A 22,545-nucleotide genomic window follows, 5' to 3' on the forward strand; every position below is an offset into this window, starting at 1 on the left:
TTTATTGGTATAGAATGTTAACCATGAAGATTCATTTCGCCGTTTTACCGTCTAACGCAGTGATAGTCCCCTGACGATGCAGTTATAAGGACGATGGCAGGAAAGATAACACGACCCGCTTTATTAACATTAACATTATTTTACTATAATCATTGAATTGTTCAGAATATGATGAAAATTGTAGCATTAACAACTTTTGCAATTCTATAAACATATCTCGTTTTAAATTCTCATTTAATTAAAGTTACAATTGCGCCGTTTAGGAAAGTACGTGCCGGGCTTATAACCACTTCTAGACGAACATGTCACGAGCAGTTAAATATCCTACGGAAAAGAGGACTTTGTTCATCTTACTATGAGGGTACCTCTCAAATTCTTGCTTATCTACTTACAATGAGAGTATAGGATGAGTATATATCATTGACGACTATTTTATCTAAACCTATTTGTCAAGCTCCAAACATGGTTCAGGTCGTGTTTGCTCTCCTACTACTTGTGTCCCGTGCCGTAGCCGTGGTGGTTCAGGATGACCAGAAGTTTACTTGTAAGTTTTACATTTTATTCCTATACGAGACTTTTATACGGCGATTATTCATTAGTTTTCAGCTAGTCGTTTCTGTTAAACTGTAATAGGGTTCTAGTTTTCCCCAAAAACAAATGTTAACCGTTCTTGACGCTAAAGTTACACTTAACAGGACGAAATAATGTTAATGCTAATATTCCTCACTAATATATTTGAAACCATGAGGTTTGACGAATTAAGCTGCACAACTCATGTATAAATATCGGTAGTAACACAGAATATATGCACTGCAAAAGTCTTATGGATGTTCATAATTCCAAATTATAACGAACATGAAGTCCACAGTTACTTGGCTTCATTTTCTGTACTAATTGTAAATATAATTACGGCAGTACTGCTAAAATTCATTTTCAGCTCTTATTTGTACATGTGCTTCTAAAAATACTCAAAATGTTGATTATCCTGGGAGATGACTAAAATATCAAAGTGTCTCTATTCGTGAGTATGAATGTTACAGCATTTAACGTTACAAATTAGTTTGAAAATGTAAATATCAATGTCATAATGTTGCATGATTTGACCTTTTTTCTTTGCATTTTATGTTTTGTTGAGTATTTTCGTTTTATTTTTTGTTTTGTTGGGGGGGGTATTTTTGTAGTTGTTGTTTTTGGTTTGTTTTTGTTTTGTTTATTTAAGGATTAACTTGAATAATTTTTTATCTTATGAAGATATAACACAAATATCTGAGTGTACTCTAAATAAACTGCGAAATGAAAAAAATATAGATCATCTATCTATCTATACCTTCTTCCGTTGACGTATCGACTGTCGCCAGGGCATTACTAATACAAATAGGCAAAGTTAATGCTTCGAACTTTTGATTAACTTATTTCTGACCAATTGCAGCGAAAAACTTACTTACCTGTAAAATACGTTATTATAGGTATACCACGTGACTGCGAGGATGTGCGAGACGCGGGAAATACGGAGAGTGGAGTTTATACTATCTATATAAACAGGAAAAACGCTGTAAGAGTTTGGTGTGACATGGAGACGGACGGAGGAGGCTGGACGGTCAGTTACATTCTTAGTAGAAGAAGATTTAGATGATAGATGTATACCACCCCAGACATATTACAACAGATAGTTGACGATATCAATATACTATAGTCCCCATTATCTAACAATTATGTACCTTTGCGGAGGTTCACTCCAACCGTCATGTTAGAATTATAACCGAGGTCAATAATTCAGATTCTACCAGAACATACCAAAATGTATCATTTAATGGTATTACACCATAAGGACTGACTGAAATGTCTTTAATGTTTATATATGATATGTAGTTTCTCTGGCAAATGTGAAAAAAAATATTCTCTGATGTATATTTTATTTACAAGACTGAACACATAAATGACATGTACATCAGAGAATATCTTTGACATTTGCGAGAATGTATAATATGTATATTATACACAATATTACAATATATAAACCTGTCATAACGACCACCTGCCTATAACGACCGTTTCACTGTGATCCCAAGTGGATTTAACTATACAATGAACCCGGTAGATCATAATAAACTGTATATTAACCTCAAAACAAGTCATTATGAAATCATGAAGTCCATTGATGTGTGTAATAGGTGTTCCAGACACGGGTCAATGGATCTACTGATTTCTATAGAGAATGGGACGACTACTCTCTCGGGTTCGGAAACCTGAATCATGAATTCTGGCTAGGTAAGGTATCTTCACATACATTTAGGTTATTTAAATCAATTTTTATAAGTTATGAATGTATTTGTTTCACAAATCAGAAATAACATTTGGCATCTCATTGATATTTACTATGATTTCCCTTCCCTAAGATAAACGTATCAAATATATTATTTTCTTAAAACCTTCACTTGACTACGATTACTTGGCTACCTTTTAATTCCATGTTTCTGTAAATAACAACAGAAAGAAAGATTATCTCTGACAAGATACTATTAACGTCTTATACTAGCGTAGTCATGCTTTATCGCTAGTGCGCAAAAAAAGAAATTGCTATTTTAGCGCGGATGTAAATTCGATGATTCAATGCCGGAAATACATTTTACAAAAGTTAGTGTTGTACATCAATCATCGCCTCAAAGACAGTGTCAAAAGCGCTTAATTTGCAAAGAATTTTAAGGTGTAATTTAGCGGTTATTTTATAAAATAGTGAATGTATTGGGGACATACTAAAATAAAGCTACTACTAAAATAAGTACATTAGCAGTAACGTGAACACATTTTGTTTGTATTGTAAGGAAACCAGTACCTACACCACCTAACCTCGTCGGATTGGTACTCCTTAAGGATATATGTCGAAGATTTTGAGAATGAGACTCGCTTTGCCAACTACAATATATTTACCGTCGCAAATGCTGAAGATGGATATAGACTTTTTTTAACTGGATACACAGGAGATGCAGGTGAGTTGCATATCAATTGCGCCATGTGTATCATAAAATTTGCAAGAGTTGCACTATACAAGAAGACATACCACAGTCTCTCATCTCGAAATTCACACACGCAAGACACCACTTACATTATAACGGAAATACGTACCCAGGCCTACTATGCTTTCCTAAGACTACATCATTATCTGTCTTTTGAGCTATAATATTGCAGCAATACACACATAGGGATTCCGTCCTTAAATAACCCTGTCTGTTAAAATGACGTAAATATGATAAACCCTATATATATAATTATTTATATCATATATGCATAAACCAAATCTTACTATGCTATATATAAACTAAAGGGCTTATTATGTTTATATCATTTTATTGTTTCACTTTGAAAATACATCTATCATATGGTGTTGTGTCAGTAATATTACGTCAAGATTGATACAAGTTCTGTAGAAGTTATTGTTGTTATGTGGATAGGTACTAATTTTAGAATTTATTTAATAAATATTGTACATGGTAAATGTGGTAATTTGAACCGTCTTTTGACGTTCTATCTCATGTTATAATATATTTTCATATTTAGATATTAGCATCCCTTTAAATTAGTGATATTTTGTATGCCTACATTTCACTTCTTATGTGTACTTGAATGCATCTAAGTTGGTTAAAATACAATATCGTAAATGTGGTAACTTGTACGTGTCGTCTTTCAACGTTCAATCAAATGTTATAATACCATTTTAAGTCAGTCATGCCGTTGACAATGCATGAAAATTGCCACACAGCGAGCGTTTGAGAAAAAGTGACTTTCACTACCTTCAACAAAATCGGAGTGTTGCTGGAGACAGTCCCCGTCTCTTTAGTGATTTTGAAGTTATTTCTTATACTCAGTGCTATCCAATGTTGGAGAAAGTTCATGAATATTGATGATAAAGCCAATGTAAAAAAGTTCACTTTTCATTTATTTGTATTTGTCAAAAATATGCCAAATATCCGTGCTGAGATAAGAAATGGCTGATGAATACTCCTCCCTGAAAAAACCCACAATGAAATGCACTTGTCATTGCTTTGTAGCTGTTCCAAAAATTGAACATGCATATGCGTAATTGATCTAAGCTACGGCTCTGATAGACACACGACTTTGGTCGGATTGAAGCGGCCGGGTGATTGTTGACAATTCAAGCAGGTGTCTAATTACGTTCAACATTTTCAAGTAGCCGGTAAAGTGTAGAAGTAGACAGTATGAGACCTAGAACGTCAGCATTGTGTAGTAAATAGTCACAAATTTCGATAACAAAAAATCGGATTTCTTTATTGTTTTATTTTTTATTTTGTTGGATTGATATCGCTTCTATGTAATGAAACAAGTGCATCATGGTATGTAAATTGATAATGTTACAGTACATTTATATATGTAATCAATGTCAATAATTGATGTGCTATTGCAGAATAGTAAATGTTAACAGATTTTAAGAATTTTTGAAAGTAAGGTCCGTTAAATGTTGTTTTTCTTTCAAGACACAAATCTGTATGGTTCTCTTATTAAAAAGTAATTAAACAGAATAAAGTGCTTTATGTGACATTGCCTGCAGTTAAATGATCGAAGAATATTAATATATACTTCACAAGTTCCTTTATAATTGGGTTACATGTATCTCACACGGTATGCCTGATGTATCACGTTTTAAGCTATTTCAAATATAATGAAAAAATACCTAACCCTCTTACTATGTAAAAGTATTTTCACATGAGCTATATTTAAAACCTATTTCTAAGCAAAACTTCTAACTTTGTCTTTGAATAACTTTTACCTCCTTCCAAATCAAATCACTATTACATAAACACTAAAACGCGATTCCAAATAAGATGACACTATTTCACCTCTCCCTTTTAAGCCATAAAGAAGTGATTGTAAGTCATTTCCTACTTTTTTTTCTAAATTGGGATACCTTGAGGAAAGGATATTGCTATTTGTTTGCCTTTTCCTTGCCTTCACATGCAGCATATTCCCTACAATATCATATTTTTTCTACGTTGTCCGCCCTCTCAATGTAGGGAATTCCCTACATCGTACTTCTAAACACGCCCGAAAGGTTCATATACAAAAAATGTACCTTGCCTTTCAATGTAGCGAATTCCCTACATCGTACACTTTTCTACAGTTTAAAGTCATATTGTAGGTAGGGGTTGTACTGTGGGTTATGTTCATTATATACATATATTTTCAGGATCATATCGACGTATAACCCGCGGGCAATCTGTCGATGCGGGTTATCTGGAATTTATTTTACAAAATCATAGAAAATACTTGATTTGGCTTCCCGCGGGCTATACCCCGATGCAGGCAATATGCAGGAAATTACGATACCTAATATTATACATGGTGTATATACACTTTTTATCAACATTGACGTGTTCAAGTACACACGAGGAGTGAAATAAATGAATACAAAACATCCCTTACTTTAATAGGGGACTAATAGAGACCGAGACCATTTTTTCACATATCTCTTCTTCTACTGGCTCTAAAATATCATCTTGCTCAGGTTTAACTCATGGATGGAGTAACTACAGCTTACAGTCACACTGTAGGTAGAGCGATAGTATTATACATACTGTGGGTTCTGTCCTCTGACTGAGACAAACCATAGTCCATAAAGGTGGTAATTTCTGCTCCTTCTTAGCGCTCAGCATACAGGGAGTGGGACGACTGTTTCGCGAATTGTAAGTATAATATGACCGTACTTTATTTATTTTACAGGAGATGCGTTGCTTGTAGGCAGTGGTAATCGTTTTAGTGCGAAGGATAAGGACTTGGATACCTGGGCACAAAACTGTGCTGAAAAGTTTCACGGTGCCTGGTGGTATAAAGATTGTCATAGGTCAAACCTCAACGGAAAATACCTCTCAGGACCGACCACAACTTACGCCAATGGCGTCGTGTGGTATGATTTTAAAGGTCATCATTATTCCCTCAAGTCTACAAAAATGATGATACGGAGAGGTTGGGGTCTTCTACAGGGTGCAACTGTCAATCCATAGCTTTAGCGTGGGGTCTAGGATAAAGTGCGGGGTCTACTACAATTATATATCGGAAGTAATTCAGATTGTCACCAACAATCATTATATTAAGATGATTGTTTTCTTTTTGAGGAAACTAATGTGATAATTAGACAAGCTAAACTCGATAATCTGGTGTTTTGTTATGTTGTTGATTAACAAACTTTTTCTTAAAATAAAAAAAAAAAATATCAAGAACCCATAAATAACGAAAATGGTGTGTAATTTATGAATAACTGATAGCGTTTCACACGCAAATTCATCGTACGAAAACGTACTGATGGTAATTCTGAGTCCTGATTACACTTGGAATGTGTAACATAAAGCACCGTACCTGTCATCTATTGGAATCACAGAAGACGTGTTACAGCATCTTTGTTACAAATACATATAGATATGTCGCAGCCAATCTCAGCCTCGAATTATTCCAAACACTTGACCTAAAATAGATTGTAAGACAAGGCAAAGGCGTTAAACATCCCCAATACACGCCTTTCTATATTTCTCCAATCACTCACTGATTTGTCAGCGGTTTTAGCCGTGAGAAATTTATTTGTCAACGACAATCCTCGGGTTGCACGTTCATGAATTACCCCCTGTGCACAGGGATCTGAGTATTAGTTACAGATTATATAATCATGGACCCACAAGAGTGGCCTAAGACCATTTAAGGCGTTTTAGGGGTCTCGATCTAAAATCGGTAAAATTCATACTCTACGATGTACTATAAACTGTACGGTAAGGGTGGTAAGCTCCAAGACTCAAAATTTCTAACTCGACTACCTTTAGCGGCTATAAAAACTTATTTCTAGCACATCTTCATAAAAACTGGTTAATACCGTTGGAAAGAGCGATAATTTTCATTTCAAAATCATCCTACACATCTACAAAAAGTGCCGTCACTAACACGATTGAAACCCCATTAAAACAAACATTACCTTAGATTATGGAAAGTTGTCTAATTAAAATTCATAGTGTCTTTTCCCGATATAATAAGCGAGACCTCTGCCGCAATCTCATTAGTTGGCTATAAAAAGTCTCTCTTCTCTTGACGTAAAAGGGATAGTAACCAGAGGAGCTTTTCGTACTACTGAGATGGTTCAGACATCGCTAGTTATTCGATACATTTGATATGACGGACAAAATGACATCTATCTGTAATTGTCACCAAGTAATTCCTACAGTTGTATATCGTAGTTTATCTCTGGCGTCAACTACACGCCAGAGACGCATCGAAAAGGGGGAAATTTGTATATCTATATATATATTTCGCCGTTAGTATTCAAACACATACAACTGTAGGAATTACTATAGTACAATGTAGAGTATGATTTTTATCTATTTTTTATCTAGACCCCTAAAACGCCTAAAAATGGTCTTATGACACTCTGGTAGGTCCATAATTATATAATCTGTAAATAAATCTCAGATCCCTGTGCTCCGGGGTTATGATTTCGTTGTAACACACTTTAGGAAGGGAAGGATTCTAAAAGGCTTCGTGATCGAATGTAGGGTTAATATAATGATAATTGTTGCATAACCAATTAATTTTACCTTCATCGCACAAATCACCAGACGACATAATCATATAAAGATCTAAAATTTTATTATGTTCTGATATAGTGTTATATAATCAGCAGTGTCGAATATACATCGATATTCGGCTTCATTTCGACTACAACATATATATATTGTTAAGACATTAGTGTACATTCTGACTTGTGTTTCGTCGGGTAAAGACATCTTTGAAATGTCAAATAAGAAACATTATCTGGTCGTGTAAAAAATATCCTTCTATAGATATATAGTTGAAATTTCTAAACAAAAACAACAATCCGACTACTTTCTTCTAGCTTAAAACACTACATTCAGAACTTTTTATATATTCAATGTGTGATAATACGCAAAGTTCAGAACCACGAATATCAAAACAAGGAATCCTGTATTATATAATATTGTTACTATTTTTCTATCGACAAATCACGTATTGGCTTAATAGATCCAAAGCGCTAATGAAAGTACACGCGAACTATTCATGTAATACCGTAATTGAATATTAACTTCCAGACCTTAAAAAATCAAACTTGATATTCCATGTTTTTATATTCCTTCCCATTATCGATATGTCAAACATAATTGTATGCATATCAGAATACACTTGCACACTTGTCAAACAGATTTATGTCTATCACCAATCATATAATAATATAAATAACTGTAAGTATTGATGTCACTATTTTTTTAAATTTTATCGGGTTATGAAAAAAAATTGTTTGCAAACTTTTGTAGGATCATTCACACAGTTTGCAAACAATTATTTTTTCATACCCCGATAAAGTTAAAATTAGTGACATCAATGCTTAAATAATTATCACATTGAATATATGATATATATATATTATGTAATATAATACAATATATACTTATCACACTGACTATATATACATTATTAGATTAAATACAAAATAATCAGGTATATAAAAAAAACCTTTTCAGGTTGATTACTGTAAACATACTTTGTAGCGCAAAAACATTATACATGTATTATGATTCGTATAAATATAAATATATATAAATTAGCGCAATTTAGTGGGTCATTACCGAAAATGCCCTAATTTTTGCACATGAATTAGCGCTTCAATGACAGTGTTAAAAGCGCAAAAATAAAACTAGCGCTGTAGTAAGTACGTTTAAAATATATTTAGTACATGTATAACATCATTGAAATATATATGATAATCCATTATAAAACAATTTACTTACACTGTAACACACGAATTATCATCACATAATCAAATACGAAATAATTCAGTTAGTTTTAAAAATATCTGCATTCATGTATTAACAATATTTAACACGATACAGATGTATATCAAAAGTTTGAAATTATCAATAAAATATGTTCTATATTAAGCAGGGCATTTGCCATGTAATGATATAGCTTACAAACGTATACAACTAACTACATGACTATTCAGTGTATATTTTGTGAATGTGAATTTTGTAACATTTCACTTATGGTTAACATTGTCAATTAGCATCCTCTAAATCATACTGTTTGTGAAGGGTGACAAACGCTACAGTCAGTATGCATATGCATTTAGATCATTTTAGATCCTTCAAATCTGGAAGACTAGCTAATGCATCTTCTAGCACTGTATATGAATAAGCGCTCCAAGGAGAGTCCATAAAGAGCAAAACTAAACAATCGCTAACATAGAAATTAGTACGTCTACAGTATATTAAGTATATAAGTATATTATATGTGGGGATGTGGATGTGCGAGAATAGCTATGTTTAATAATTGGGTGCCGTAGATTATAAAGCAATTCACTTGTCATGCTTTTTTAACATTGTGTTCTTTTTAATTTTTTATGATCGAAATATACATAATCCAAATAAGATTCACTTACCATGTAACACACGAACATGTAGCTGTAATAACATTTTTATCTTGATAATGTATAACACGATACAGATGTGTTCAAAAGGTAAAATTATCGATAAAATAGGGTCTATATTAAACAAGGGTAATTGCTATATAATGACATAGCTTAGACACTTATACAATTAAACACTATTTTACAGTGCATATTTCTTGAATGTGAGTTTTGTAGTAGTCACTTACAGTAAACATTGTCATCTAGGATCCTCCAAACTATACTGTTTGTGAATGCTGAACGCTATTGCATGTATACGTAATACATGCATTAAGATCATGTTAGATCATTCAAATCCGGAAGACTAGCTAATGCATCTTCTTTAGTGTAGTTTGTCCAGGACTTTGGAATGTCCGCGGGTTCTTTTTGATGATGAGCTGCAAAGCTTGCATTATGTCGACATAGTACCCAGACCCAGTATTTTGATGACGAAATATCTATGTTCGGAACAATATCCCAGTTCGGGGAAACTTTTTTAAGTGCTTCATAACGAAGATAACGTTTTGAAACGAATAACCTACGAAACCGAATATAGATACTTAATCGTACTGCTTTAAACCACGCGTCTTCGTCATACTCACAAGAATTACTTTTATATCCAAATTCGACATTACAAGTTTCATTGGCTAGGTTGTCCGTTTCTAAACAAAAAGTACCATTCAACCCCATTGGTCTATGTTGGATACACTTATGACGAATCATTTTGTCGTGGTTTTTGCCTAATGTACAAGGTTCGTGACAGAACGGACACGAACTTTCACATCCCCAAAGATCGTCCATTGCTAATTTATACGGAGGTTGTTTTGTGTCGGGCCATGTTACGTTAGCGTTATCAACATCGTTAAATTCTGTTTTCATTCCCTCGTGTTTTTCATTGATTAAATTCATAAAACTTTCCACGAAATGTGGAATTTTAACCTGTTTCTGATTTAGGAAACGTTCAAGGGATTGCATACTAATCGGAACGATAGACTGCACACTTCGATGAAATTCAGTCAACCATTCGTTAATCTCCAGTGCCGTGATTTCGTTAACAGAGTTCCTGATACGTGTAAATACGCCTCCCATGATTTCACATGCTTTTGTAAAATAGAGGCGGGATGGTCTGTTGAAAAATCTATCGTTAACAAAGTGTTGTAACCATTCTAAAGAAAACGCATGGGGATCATTTAAATAAGCTGCATATGCGATGAATCTGTCTTTTTCAACCAAATAAGTCATAATGTTAACAAGTAAAATTCCTTTTGATGGAATCTCCTCTTTAATATCACAACACAATTTAGAATGGAGTTCCCTTCGTATATAATTGTCGATAACTGGATGCATACTTTCCCATACACCGTAAGCTGGTACCGGAAGCGACCTCTTCCTGACACATACTTTTAAAGTGACGAAACTCATCTTGTCTAAGTTTGTTTAGACGTGCTTTCAATCCATACTTTTCTCTATATCGAGTATCTAATCTTTCTAAATATGGACAAGCAAATTCACACACAAACACCGCTACCCTCACAGTATATAAGTCATTTAATTCAACACCCTGTTCACCTTCTTCGTTATATTTCTCCACTCTTTCTTTAATTTCCTTTATCAGCGTCCTCATGCCAGTGTCATTAAAAATCGAATTATCTTGTTTCAGAAAAGCATCAAGTCTCAGATCAATGAAAATGAATAATTGTTCTGTAAATGCTTTTACGGCATCCAAAAGGGCTGCATCTGAATTTCCAAACAAATTGCCTAACGCATTCCCAAACCATGGGATATTCGATTGATATTTTGACGTAGCAAGACATGCTTCAACAGGAAACTTTTCGGATTCATCCGATATATGTGTGGCATAACCAAAATCATGTTTACAAGTCGATAATTCATTTTCTAAAATGTGTTTCTTATTTGCAAACTCTTCGAAAAGCATTTTTTCTAAAAGAAGATTTATCTTTGGTGAAGTCTCTGTATCGGAAACACTTCTGATGTGTTTTTCCCAAAGATTGTTGAAATGTTCCTCAACCGCGGACATATCTGTATTGTTTTGAAATGAAATTAAACGTACTGCTAATGCTTTAGATTCTTTAACGAGTACTACTTTAATTTCTGCGATTTGCGAATTTATTGATATACCGGATTCATGTCTATCATAAATCATCTGCAGCTCTTCTAACATACTGATCTTTACACTTTGAACAGAATGTGTCCATCTCTCTGTTATTTCGGGTTCCCATTTGTTGGATATATTCTTATATTCTCCGTATTTCAAATAAGTCCAATATTACAAGTTCTAATTTCTTTGCTTCATCTTCGAGCTTCAACGTACATTGTTGTTTCACATCTTGATACTTATTTTGCACTTCACGAATTAACGTAAACTTTTCTGAATCATTCCGGATTTATTTATCAAAGTGTCAGCACATTCCTGTAGTTCACGTGTTACGTCTGTGAGTTTCGTTTCGATCATTGTGTGAGCTTTCATTTCTAAAGTATTCCTAAAACTAAGTACAAAATCATTCTCCAAAATACCATTCCAGACGTCGTTTAAATGAACATTCATATTCGAAATGCTTTGAATATGTCCATTAGTTTTTGATGCTAAATTAAGAATAAATTGTTTGATGATCTGAACTTGTCTACTGTATTCCAGATTTATTGGAGCCATAGGCGGTTTTCCATCCCACAAATCCAAACAATAAAATACATGGGTCTTGGATCTGAATCCAATAACTTCACGAAAATGTTTTATTTCTGATACATTTTCATGTACTGCTGCCTCCTCCGTCATTCGGTCTAGTTTAATTTCTAGCTGTTTTTTTTGTTCAAGCAGATCTGCTTTTGCATTCCCAGCAGACACATTTTGATGGGTGAATATACAAGACTGGTTCAGATAAAGATTTGCATTAGCTTGTTTTAATCGGATAAACGTATGAATGCATATTTGTATTATATTCTGAACTTCACTAGTGTTTTCCCCTTTGATATTAATGATGGCGATATCTGCCATCCCTATGGCAAATGTTGCCAGCTCGTTGTCACGCTGATACATGGTATTGGTTTCTAAGTCTTCCGCACGAAGTCCCTCAGTATCGAGTACAAGAACGTAATCAAACGGTAACTGATCACTTATGACAGGTAAGAGGTGCATAAATACACCACGTGTACATCTGCCAACACCTACCGGGAATGAAACTCCAAACAATGCGTTCAACAAAGTGGATTTCCCGGAACTCTGAAGACCAATTATGGATAATGTTAGGATCTTTTTATTGTTGGTTGAGCGTTTTAATTCATCAAAGACCGTTTTGATCCACTTGAGCGGAATATCGTTAACTTCTCCGTTCATCAACTCAAATGCCAAGCCTTCAAGTAAAAGTTCCGCTACAACTTTCGGAATTTGCAACCTTTCGTCCGAAGTCATTGCATCAAATTCGAACAGTAAACTGACTTCACGAAATAAATGTTCTATTCCAAATTGATGTTTTTGGTTGCCAATGCAAAATTTTAAAAAATCAAGAAAATAAATAAGTTCTTCTCCTTTGTTGTGTAATATTTGTTTGATAAAGCATTTCATTAGTCCTGATTGTTTTTGTGCATCTTTTTTATACGTAGACTTTAAATCATTCATTTTCTGAATGTGCTGATCTTTATCTACTTCACTTCTGTCGGTTGCCTGTTTAAGTTTACGTTTCTCCTGGACATATTTGTCCCAAATTTGTGTCCTTAATATAAGTAGTGATTCTGTCATACTCACCGCTCCTGGATCAGTACCTAATGCATTAATGACGCTCTGTGCACTCTTCATTGCCTTTAAAAATGCCCATGACGAATATTCATCAACAAAAATATTTCCTTTTTTGCAAATTTCCGATAGTGTGTTCATACTGCCGTTAGATTGCAAACATTCCTTGACTTTTTTTGTAATCAATGTTTTAAATTCTTCATTTCCTACTGGCCTATTCTTTTTAATTCTGTTAACAAAGCGAAAAGTCCCCATACCGCTAACAGTTTCAATTTCTGATGTTTTAATTCGATCGGCTAGCAGAAAGATAATTTGATTTCCATTCAGTTTTTTTAGATCTGTTTCGCGCAGCACGGGTACATCAACAGCAACCAAAATAACATTAGAAATTGTTTTCAAATAATTTTGTTGTTCTTGATGTTTTTGAATATCTCCTCTGAGATTTAAGAACATTGTAACCTCTTTTAGCTCTCCTGTATCAGGTGTAGTGTCTGTATCAGGTGTAGTGTCTGTATCAGGTGTAGTGTCTGTATCAGGTGTAGTGTCTGTATCAGGTGTAGTGTAGGGAATATACCACGCGGCTTCGATCAGACCTTCACTCATTTGTTTACGTCTATCCCCTAAGTTGCAGTCCATGTTAAAAAAGGTTTTATTTGAACTCCCATGAAGTAATAAGTTAGCAATGGAGGACTTGGAAATTTTGGGGCGACCTAATCGTACAAAGGAGATAATATGCTGCTTACAACTAATGATGCTTTTTTTGTTTGCTGCAGTTATCTCACGAAAAGGCCAGAGTGACACCATCAACATGTCATTGTCATAAGACGGGTGTCTGTATACAAATGGCACGGCCAGTCGACAGAGAAACATTTTTGTACAGACATGGCGTTGTACCATAGGGTGTAAACATAGATATATCGACATAAAAACATCAAGTGGATGGTATTTTACATTTGCATCATCATCACCATCACCACATATATTATCATAATCATTATCATCATCATCATCATCATCATCATCATAATCATCATCATCATCTGCATTTCCTTTAAAATTATCCTTATAAAACATATGTAAAACTTCATCTCTAGCCGACCTGTCAAGCATTGTAATTTTACGGAGGATTACCCAAGGAATGTCTTTAAGTGTCTTAGGTTTGATGTCTTCATTGCTCCTGATACACATCACCTCAGTCTTCTTGAGTTTGTTAGGGAAGTATTTATCAAGTCCGAGATCAATCATCAATTTAGAATCTAAAAAAAAAGAAATGAAATCCAAACGCAAATCAACGTCAACAAACTTATAGTAAGTGTTGCAAGCAACACACGTCCTCTGCCGTCAATTACATTTTTCTAATATATTGCCAGTTATCATTACTTAATTATGATATCGTTGTATGAAGTTTAAACAAATTCTGTCTCAAGTGTTATCGTCCGAAAACGAAAATTTTGAGACAAACTATTTTTTTAGTAACAATGACCTTTTGACCCCAAATTCAATCCCAATCTATATTTTCTCTTATGATACCATTGTATGAAGTTTGACGAATTCCGTTAATGTGTTCTCAAGTTATCATTCGGAACTAAAATTTGTGAAACAATCTATTTTTTGTAACAGTGACCTTTGTAGTTGACCTTTTCACCCCAATTCAATCCCAACCTGTATTTTCTTATATGGTACGATTTTGTGAAGCTTGATTAAAAATCCTTGTGAATTTTTTACTTAAGGTATCGTTCTGTGGAAACGATAAAATGTTTCAAACAAATCTATTTTTAAGTAAACATGGTGACATTTGTAGTTGACCTTTTGACACCACCAATTTCAATCCCAAGCTGTAATTTCTCATAAGCTACCATGATGTGTGAATGATTTTGATCGCAAAATTCGTTGATGTTTATCTTCTGGAAAAATTATATTTTGTGAAACATACTTTTTTATAGTAACAATAACGCTTATGTAGATTGCCCTTTTGACCCCGATTTGCAAAGCCCATCGCTTTGTGGTAGCCCATATGTTACCATTGTAATAGAGATGTTTTAACAAATTTCTGTTGATGGTGTTACTCAAGCCTATCATCCTTAAATAAAAAATTGTTGATGAACAACCTATTAATAGTAAAACAGTGACATTGGTAGTTACTCCTTTTGATCCACTCAAAGCTGTATTTTACCCCATATGCTTCCATTTGTGTGAAGTTTGATCAAAATCCATTGATTTTTCTATAGTTATCATCTGGAAACGAAATCAGGGACCAGACAGAGAGGAGACGGGAAACATAAAACTGCAAATAGTTCCCCTACGTTTTCACCGGCAGGGCACTAATAAGTAATACGCATTGTGTGTAAATGCGAATAATCGAGGAAAACACTTGGTGATATATGAAGCCAAATAACACGTAAAATTGACAAAGGTGGTTGGGGTATGTTCCAAAAGTACCTCCGGACGTATATGATTTTGAGATTTTTTATAATTTTTGCGAGTTTTAAAGGTTCAAGGTTTGCGATTACTTATTTTTAAATATGCTTTTTATCTCTTTTCTATGTCTATTATAAATGGCACTGAAGTGATGTTTTCCCAATACACTAAAAAGAACTTCCACATTCAGACCCATATATGAGTCACAAGCAATTTAATTCACACAATAAAAGAAGGAATTGCAAAAAAATATGCCAAATTTGTTTCGTTTCCTAAGTTCCTTTAAGGAAGACTTAGGAATCATCGTGTGTAGGTTATACCTAACAGGCTAATGGGTTAAACATTAAAAGTCACCAGGCAAAGAGTAAACTGGGTTTTGTGCTCAAAGCTTAAACTCGGATGTAATTATGCAAATTAATGGAATCTGAAATTTACTGGTTTCAAGTTGTTTTATTTGGTCCTAAAACTCGAGTTTATATAACAAACAACAGTATTAAATGAATTACTTTTATATTTGGTAACATAGTTTGAGAAAAACTTTCATGTCAATTATCATCAGAAAAAATCTGGTTCGAATATCGAAAAAACTGAGCCCTTACGACATAAACTGGGCCAAGGAATATTGAAAGCGGCACCAATCAAAAAGCCTATACAACGGCCATTTCGGAGCAATTACTAGGCTCACCATGGTGGACAACCCATATTTTCGGCGGCAGTTCCTATTCGACATCATTAACAATAGACAGATACAATAGCGTACACTGTAGAATAGCGAGGGAAAAACCTGTTAATAGCTGTGTTAATTATTCTTAAGGTTATCTTAAGCTTATAGTTCAACTGTTCCGTTGCCGAATATATGCATTCGGGATTACACAAACAAGTCATACCCAGTAGGGCATGCTCAACACAAAAAAACAAAATAAAAAAGTAAGCATTGCAAGAATCCCGTTGACGGTCTGGAGAGATCAAGCCCAAAACCCCCAGATATTGATTCAAGTATCCATACAATAGCAGACAGGTCGTGTTATCGGGCTCAGCATTTATGATGTTAAAGGTTAAATTTTTGATTTAAACTTTTGTATGTACTGTCATAAAATTTTGATATTCATTTTTGCCTCAGAGACTCCCATAACTTATGATGTACAATTCATTATCTTACATTATGATATGAAAAAATGCAATTTAGAATTTGTGTATTATGTATTACAGTTTACTGAAACCAAGTTAGTTCGTGCGAGAAAATTGACAGTTGTAGTTTTGAATTGAAAACTGAAGATTGAATAAATAGAAGATTAAAAATAAAACACCCTTACAAACGTCTAAAAATTAATTAATGGTTAAACATGCTTATTAAAAAGCTTTAGAGTTTTTGTATAATTAATCTTGGCTGTTCAGGATTAAATGCATTGTAGCATGTTATCACTGGCATCATATACATAGTTCTATGTGAGATATAACAATTACATGATTATTAAAATTGTAATAAATGGAGATATAAATGCAATCATATCAAAAAACATAACCCGTTATTATACAGTTATAGCGACCCCATACTTTTTATATTTTTTACTTTCATTCTGCCTTCAATGACATTAGTTAACTCCAATTAGCACTCCATTTATCATTAAAGATTGGTGCATCATGCGCTCTATTACACGCTTCACATTCAGACATTGTCTACTTTGGTTTTACCTTATTATATGCCAGCTTCAGGTTTCAATAAAAGTTCGATGGGTCGGCCTTTGTGTAACATTTTTGTACACATAAAAAATGGTAAATTACTTATACAATGTTACCAAAACGTGCCTGAAATTTTTTTTTTATAAAAAAAAGTTTGGTGTTCCAGGGAGGTTCTCTTATTAGATAAACTTAACCTAGAATTTGTCATTGGGATAATTTTGACATACACTTTCATCGTAGTCAATTATGGGCATTCATTCATATTAACAAACTTGCTGCTAGCCCATTTATCTCAACATGCTACATGTATCTGGACTTCATAGAGTTGACATAATGTAATTTTCGAAAAAAAGCTTTTGGCCCCTTTGACCTTGAATGGAGGTCAAGGTCCATTTGTATTACTGAAACTTTCTGCTCTTTATATTAGCATCCTACATGCTCAATAACTCGTCTTAGGACAATCCAGAACTTAGGAAAAAGATAAATATTTTGAAATGACTTTTTCCGAAAAAAATGCACTTCAATTAAACTGTTTAATTTCAACCCTAAGCTGACATTTTAGAGGAAAATGTTTTGATTCTACATAACACTGACGCATAGCTGCCATATTGGAATTTTGACCAACACAAAAATGCTGCCGCATCTTCATAGACATAGACTTTTACCTTTTATCCCAGATTTACTGAAATCGAACAATATCCCAGTATTGACCATTCAGAAGCTACGGTAAGGCGACCATCATGACCCGGTATAATGTGACCCGCATAGTTAGCAAATCAATGGTTTGTAAAAAGGATAAACAAAACTAATGTCTTACTTTTGCTTTTCTTCCGTTCGTCGCTTTCTTCTTTTATAACTTGAGCTGAAATGAATTATATTAAACTTTCATAAACTTCAAGCGGTTAATAAATGCAATCCATTCGACATTTAAGATCAAGTGATTGGACACAATATTTTATATTTCAGAAGCACGTGATTTGCATCATGTGTTTAAATTGGCATTGCAGGACTGCATAGTATATTGCATACTCCAAATAACTTTAATAAGCACTTTAAATAGTTTACATTAACGCTTAGTCTTCTAAAACTAGGAAAGAAGGTTGTTTGCACGTTGTCCTTTTTTAAACGTAATTTTATATCAACGATATATGGTAGTGTACCTTTCAATGTATCGTCAGTGTTCCTACTGTTGCCTGGTCGCGATGATGAAGTGTGAATGTCGGTCTCGCTACTGTTGCCTGGTTGCGCGATGAAGTTTGACCGTCGGTCTCGCTCCTGTTTCCTGGTTGCGGTGATGAAGTGTGACCGTCGGTCTCGCTCCTGTTGCTGGTTGCGGGTGATGAAGTTTGATCCGTCTGTCTCGCCTGTTGCCTGGTTGCGGGTGAATGAACCGTCTGGTCTGCACTGCCGGATTGAATGAAGGTGAACCGTCTCTTACTGTTGCATAGTTGCGGCGATAAAGTGTGACCGTCGGTCTCGCTACTATTGCCTGGTTGCGGCGATGAAGTGTGATCGTCGGTCTCCGCCTCTGTTGCGCTGGTGCGGTGTTGAAGTGTGACCGTTCTGTATCGCTTCCTGCCTTGCGGCGATGAAGTGTGACCGTCTGTCTCGCTACTGTTTGCCTGGTTTTCGGCGATGAACGTTTGACCGTCGGTCTCGCTTACTGTTGGCGGGTGGCGGTGATAGAAGTGTGCATGCCTGGTTTCTCGCAAACTGTTGCTTGGTTGCGGCCGATAGAATTTGACCCGTCGGTTTTCTCGCTACTGTGTTGCCTGGTCGCGGATGATGAAGGTAATGACCGTCGGTCTCGCTACTGTTGACTGGTTGTCGACGGATTGAAGTTTGACAGTCGGTCTCGCAATTGTTGCATGGTTGCGGCGATGAAATGTTGTGAGGCAAATCGGTCTCGCACTACATGTAGCTCTGATTGCGGCGTATGGAAGTTTGGGACCGTCGGTCTCGCTACTGTTTGCCTGGTTGTGCGTGATGAATTGTCATTGACCTCTCCAATTGAACGGATTCAAAACAATTGAAAATGCTAGTATTGTTGCGGTAGCGGATGAGAGTGTGAGCGTCGCGTTCGCCACTGTAGCTCTGATTGCGGCGATGAAGTCAGTTTGACCGCTTGTCTTGTTTTATAACCTTGAGCTGATAAAAAATGTAAAATATCACTTTTTTTAACACTTTCATAAATTAAAACTCGGTTTAATAAAGTGTCCTTTTCAACATGTGTATCCGTCATTTATCTACTGTTGCCTGGTCTGATGCTGATGATGGATGAATGTTGAAATTTAAATCACGCTGACTGAATTGCGCATGTAAGATGCAGTTGTATGTCTATTTTAGACCTTTTCATGAAGTGGAATTGCGGACAGCACCGTATATTGCATTGCCAATAAACGGATGCATTTTCGTAACACTTCGTAAGAAGACCGTCGGTACATTTGTCACATACTGTTGCCTGGTCTGTCGGCAATGAAGTTTGACCTTCGCGGACAAATCGCATCGACCGCCTGTTGTGCCTGGTGAGGTGATGAAGTATGACCCGTCTGTCTTGTATCCTTGCCTGGTTGTCGGCGATACAAAATTGACTCGTCGGTCTCGACTACTGCACCTCTTGCCTGGTAGTGTGGGTGAAAGAATTTCGTACCTATTGTGCCTGCAACTCGCGATTGATGAATGTTTATCGGCGATGAAGTTTGACCGTCGGTCTCGCTCCTGTTGCGCTGGTTGCGGTGATGAAGTGGTGACCGTCGGTCTGGCTCCTGTTGCCTGGTTGCGGTTGATGAAGTGTGCACCGGCCGGTCTCCGCTCCTGTTGCATAGTTGCGGCGATAAAAGTTTGACCGTCGGTCTCGCTACTATTGCCTGGTTGCGGCGATGAAGTGTGACGTCGGTCTCGCCACTGTAGCCTGATTGCGGCGATGAAGTTTGACCGCTTTCTTGTTTTATAACTTGAGCTGAAAAAAATTATATTAAACTTTCATAAACTTCAAGCGGTTAATAAATGCATTCCATTCGACATTTAAGATCAAGTGATTGGGCAAGATACTTGATATTTGAGAAGCACGTGATTTGCATCATATATTTGAAATGGCATTGCAGGACTGCATAGTATATTGCATACTCCAAATAACGGATGTCAAAACACTTTAAATAATTTACATTAACGCTTAGTCTTCTAAGACTAGGGAAGAAGGTTGTTGTCCAAGCACGTTGTCCTTTTTTAAACCTAATTTGATATAAACGATATATGGTAGTGTACCTTTCGATGTATCGTCATTGTTCCTACTGTTGCCTGGTTGCGATGATGAAGTTTGACCGTCGTCGATCTCGCTGCTGTTGACTGGTTGTGATGATGATGAACGTGTCGACCGTTTGCCTTGGTTGCGGCGCTACTGTTGCCTTGGATGCCTGGTTGCGATGATGAAGTTATGACCGTCGTCAACGCTCCTGTTGCCTGGTTCGGTTTGACCGTCGGTCTCGCTACTGTTGCCTGGTTGTGGTGATGAAGTGTGACGTCCCGGTCTCGCTCTACTGTTGCCTGGTTGCGGTGATGAAGTTGTGACCGTCGGTCTTGCTACTGTTGCCTTGTTGCGACGATGAAGTGTGACCGTCGGTCTCGCTACTGTTGCCTTGTTGCGACGATGAAGTTTGACCGTCGGTCTCCCCACTGTTGCCTGGTCGCGATGATGAAGTTTGAAAGTCGATCTCGCTGCTGTTGACTGGTTTTGGTGATAAAGTGTGACCGTCTGTCTCGCTATCGTTACCTGATTGCGGTGATGAAGTGTGACCGTCGGTCACTTTTATTTTGCCTTGTTGGGGTTTTGGGTCACTTTTTCTCATGCCCCCTTTCCCCTTTACAATGATGTGAATGTTTCCATTATTTTCAAGTTTTGGAATCCGGCTTCTGTGGATCAATCTCCCGTTATATGACAGCATATAAGACCTGGATGGCAACATAAGTCGTTTAGTGATCACTGATGTTACATCTTCAATTGTATTGTTTTGATCTACATCATGACTGAATAGTTACCTTTGATGGTCGTAAAAATGAATGTTTACGGTTGCAAGATTGATTTTCTCGTTACAATTCTGATCTTCCTGCTCAGTTACCATTGTCAAAGATGAAGCCTGAGGACCTATATACTTGGCAACGGAATCGTTAGTGGGAAAATTTGTACTTAATTGACCATGACCCGGCAATAGGCAAAGTGAGTTTTCAGTGACGTTTGTGTTGCCATGGTCTGTCTTGTGAATCCTGTTGCTATGATCAACTCTCTTTGTGGAATCAGTTTCCGAAATGAGTATTTTTCTCTCTGATGTTTTGTTTTCTTTGCGTGGCAAATTCTGCAAATGTAAATTACATGCACAATACAGGTTTCATGAAGGATTGTGGTTTGATTTGCTGTATCGTGTTAAAGTTATATGTGCCAAAATATAAAAACCAAACGTTTTCATGGATTAAGTTGTGAAACCCATTCACAAGCAACGTACTTTGCAACTTGTGTATTTCAAAAATTTCTTTTCGGAACATTAAGATACATTTTAAAAAATGAAATCATATGCAATGTAAGTACAGTAAATAAAGTTATAACGGACGCATTTACAGCGAATTTAAGGTTATAACGTAGTAATTTATATTATCAACGGTTCCTATAAGATGTTCGTACTATGTGACTCTATAACGAACTTTGCTGATAACATCTGGTCCACAGAGGTTCGTTAAAACCGTGGGTTACTGCATTTCATTTAAGTATTAAAATGTTGGTACATTGTCGTGGTAAATAATATTATTAAAAGTTCTTATTCCCATGAGTATGGAAATAACGGCACATATAACTTAATAAAAAAATAAAACTTACGTGTGTATGTCTTGGCTCTGTTTTCTTCTTTCGATGCGATTTCGTTGTCCTCTTGTATTTCCGTGGAGATGGTGTTGGGGTTACGGTTGAACTATTGACGTTTGTCGATGTCGTTTTCTTTCGCTTTCTCCGAGTAGGAGGATTTCCCTGTATTGTAGAATGCTGTATAAAGTATCTGTTGACGGTTTATCGTGGTGGATAGGCCCCATAATGTATTATAGCCTCCAATGTCCGCATCCATCCTCAGAGTTTAAACAGGAATGGAAGGGTGTTCATGGTTTGGCCCACCCCGTAGACACCTAAGACTATGGCGTTTTGTGGTCCCAGTTAGACATTCCGGTATTTATTTTACCATCTCCCAGTCATCGTTGAAAACACTATGGC

The 22,545-nt window shown here is 35.8% G+C and overlaps 2 protein-coding genes across 2 annotated transcripts in view; one reads left to right on the forward strand and one right to left on the reverse strand.

Moving 5' to 3' along the window:
- The first annotated feature begins 388 nt into the window (after nt 1–388).
- On the forward strand, nt 389–6,247 carry LOC138310608 (microfibril-associated glycoprotein 4-like). Its single transcript, XM_069251884.1, has 5 exons — nt 389–544; nt 1,467–1,597; nt 2,172–2,268; nt 2,823–2,987; nt 5,734–6,247. Exons 1-5 carry the CDS (start codon nt 463–465, stop codon nt 6,012–6,014), a joined length of 756 nt encoding a protein of 251 aa, XP_069107985.1. The 5' UTR covers nt 389–462; the 3' UTR covers nt 6,015–6,247.
- A 3,195-nt stretch (nt 6,248–9,442) lies between these two features.
- Nucleotides 9,443–22,545, reverse strand: part of LOC138310280 (uncharacterized) — a 37,206-nt gene continuing 24,103 nt past the window's right edge. The window contains exon 8 of the mRNA XM_069251417.1: nt 9,443–14,455. Coding sequence (XP_069107518.1) covers nt 11,826–14,455 — 2,630 coding nt within the window. The 3' untranslated portion in view covers nt 9,443–11,825. The remainder of the gene's footprint in view (nt 14,456–22,545) is intronic.

Source organism: Argopecten irradians, chromosome 16 (assembly GCF_041381155.1).
Source record: "Argopecten irradians isolate NY chromosome 16, Ai_NY, whole genome shotgun sequence".
In the NCBI taxonomy this organism is placed as follows: Eukaryota; Metazoa; Mollusca; class Bivalvia; order Pectinida; family Pectinidae; genus Argopecten; species Argopecten irradians.

What these genes read in the sequence shown, in the direction of transcription:
- LOC138310608 (XM_069251884.1), top strand. Translation starts at nt 463, where the DNA reads ATGGTTCAGGTCGTGTTTGCTCTCCTACTACTTGTGTCCCGTGCCGTA. An exon ending in GGATGACCAGAAGTTTACTT is followed by an intron (nt 545 to 1,466) that starts GTAAGTTTTACA and finishes ACGTTATTATAG; the next exon opens with GTATACCACGTGACTGCGAG. An exon ending in CGGACGGAGGAGGCTGGACG is followed by an intron (nt 1,598 to 2,171) that starts GTCAGTTACATT and finishes TGTGTGTAATAG; the next exon opens with GTGTTCCAGACACGGGTCAA.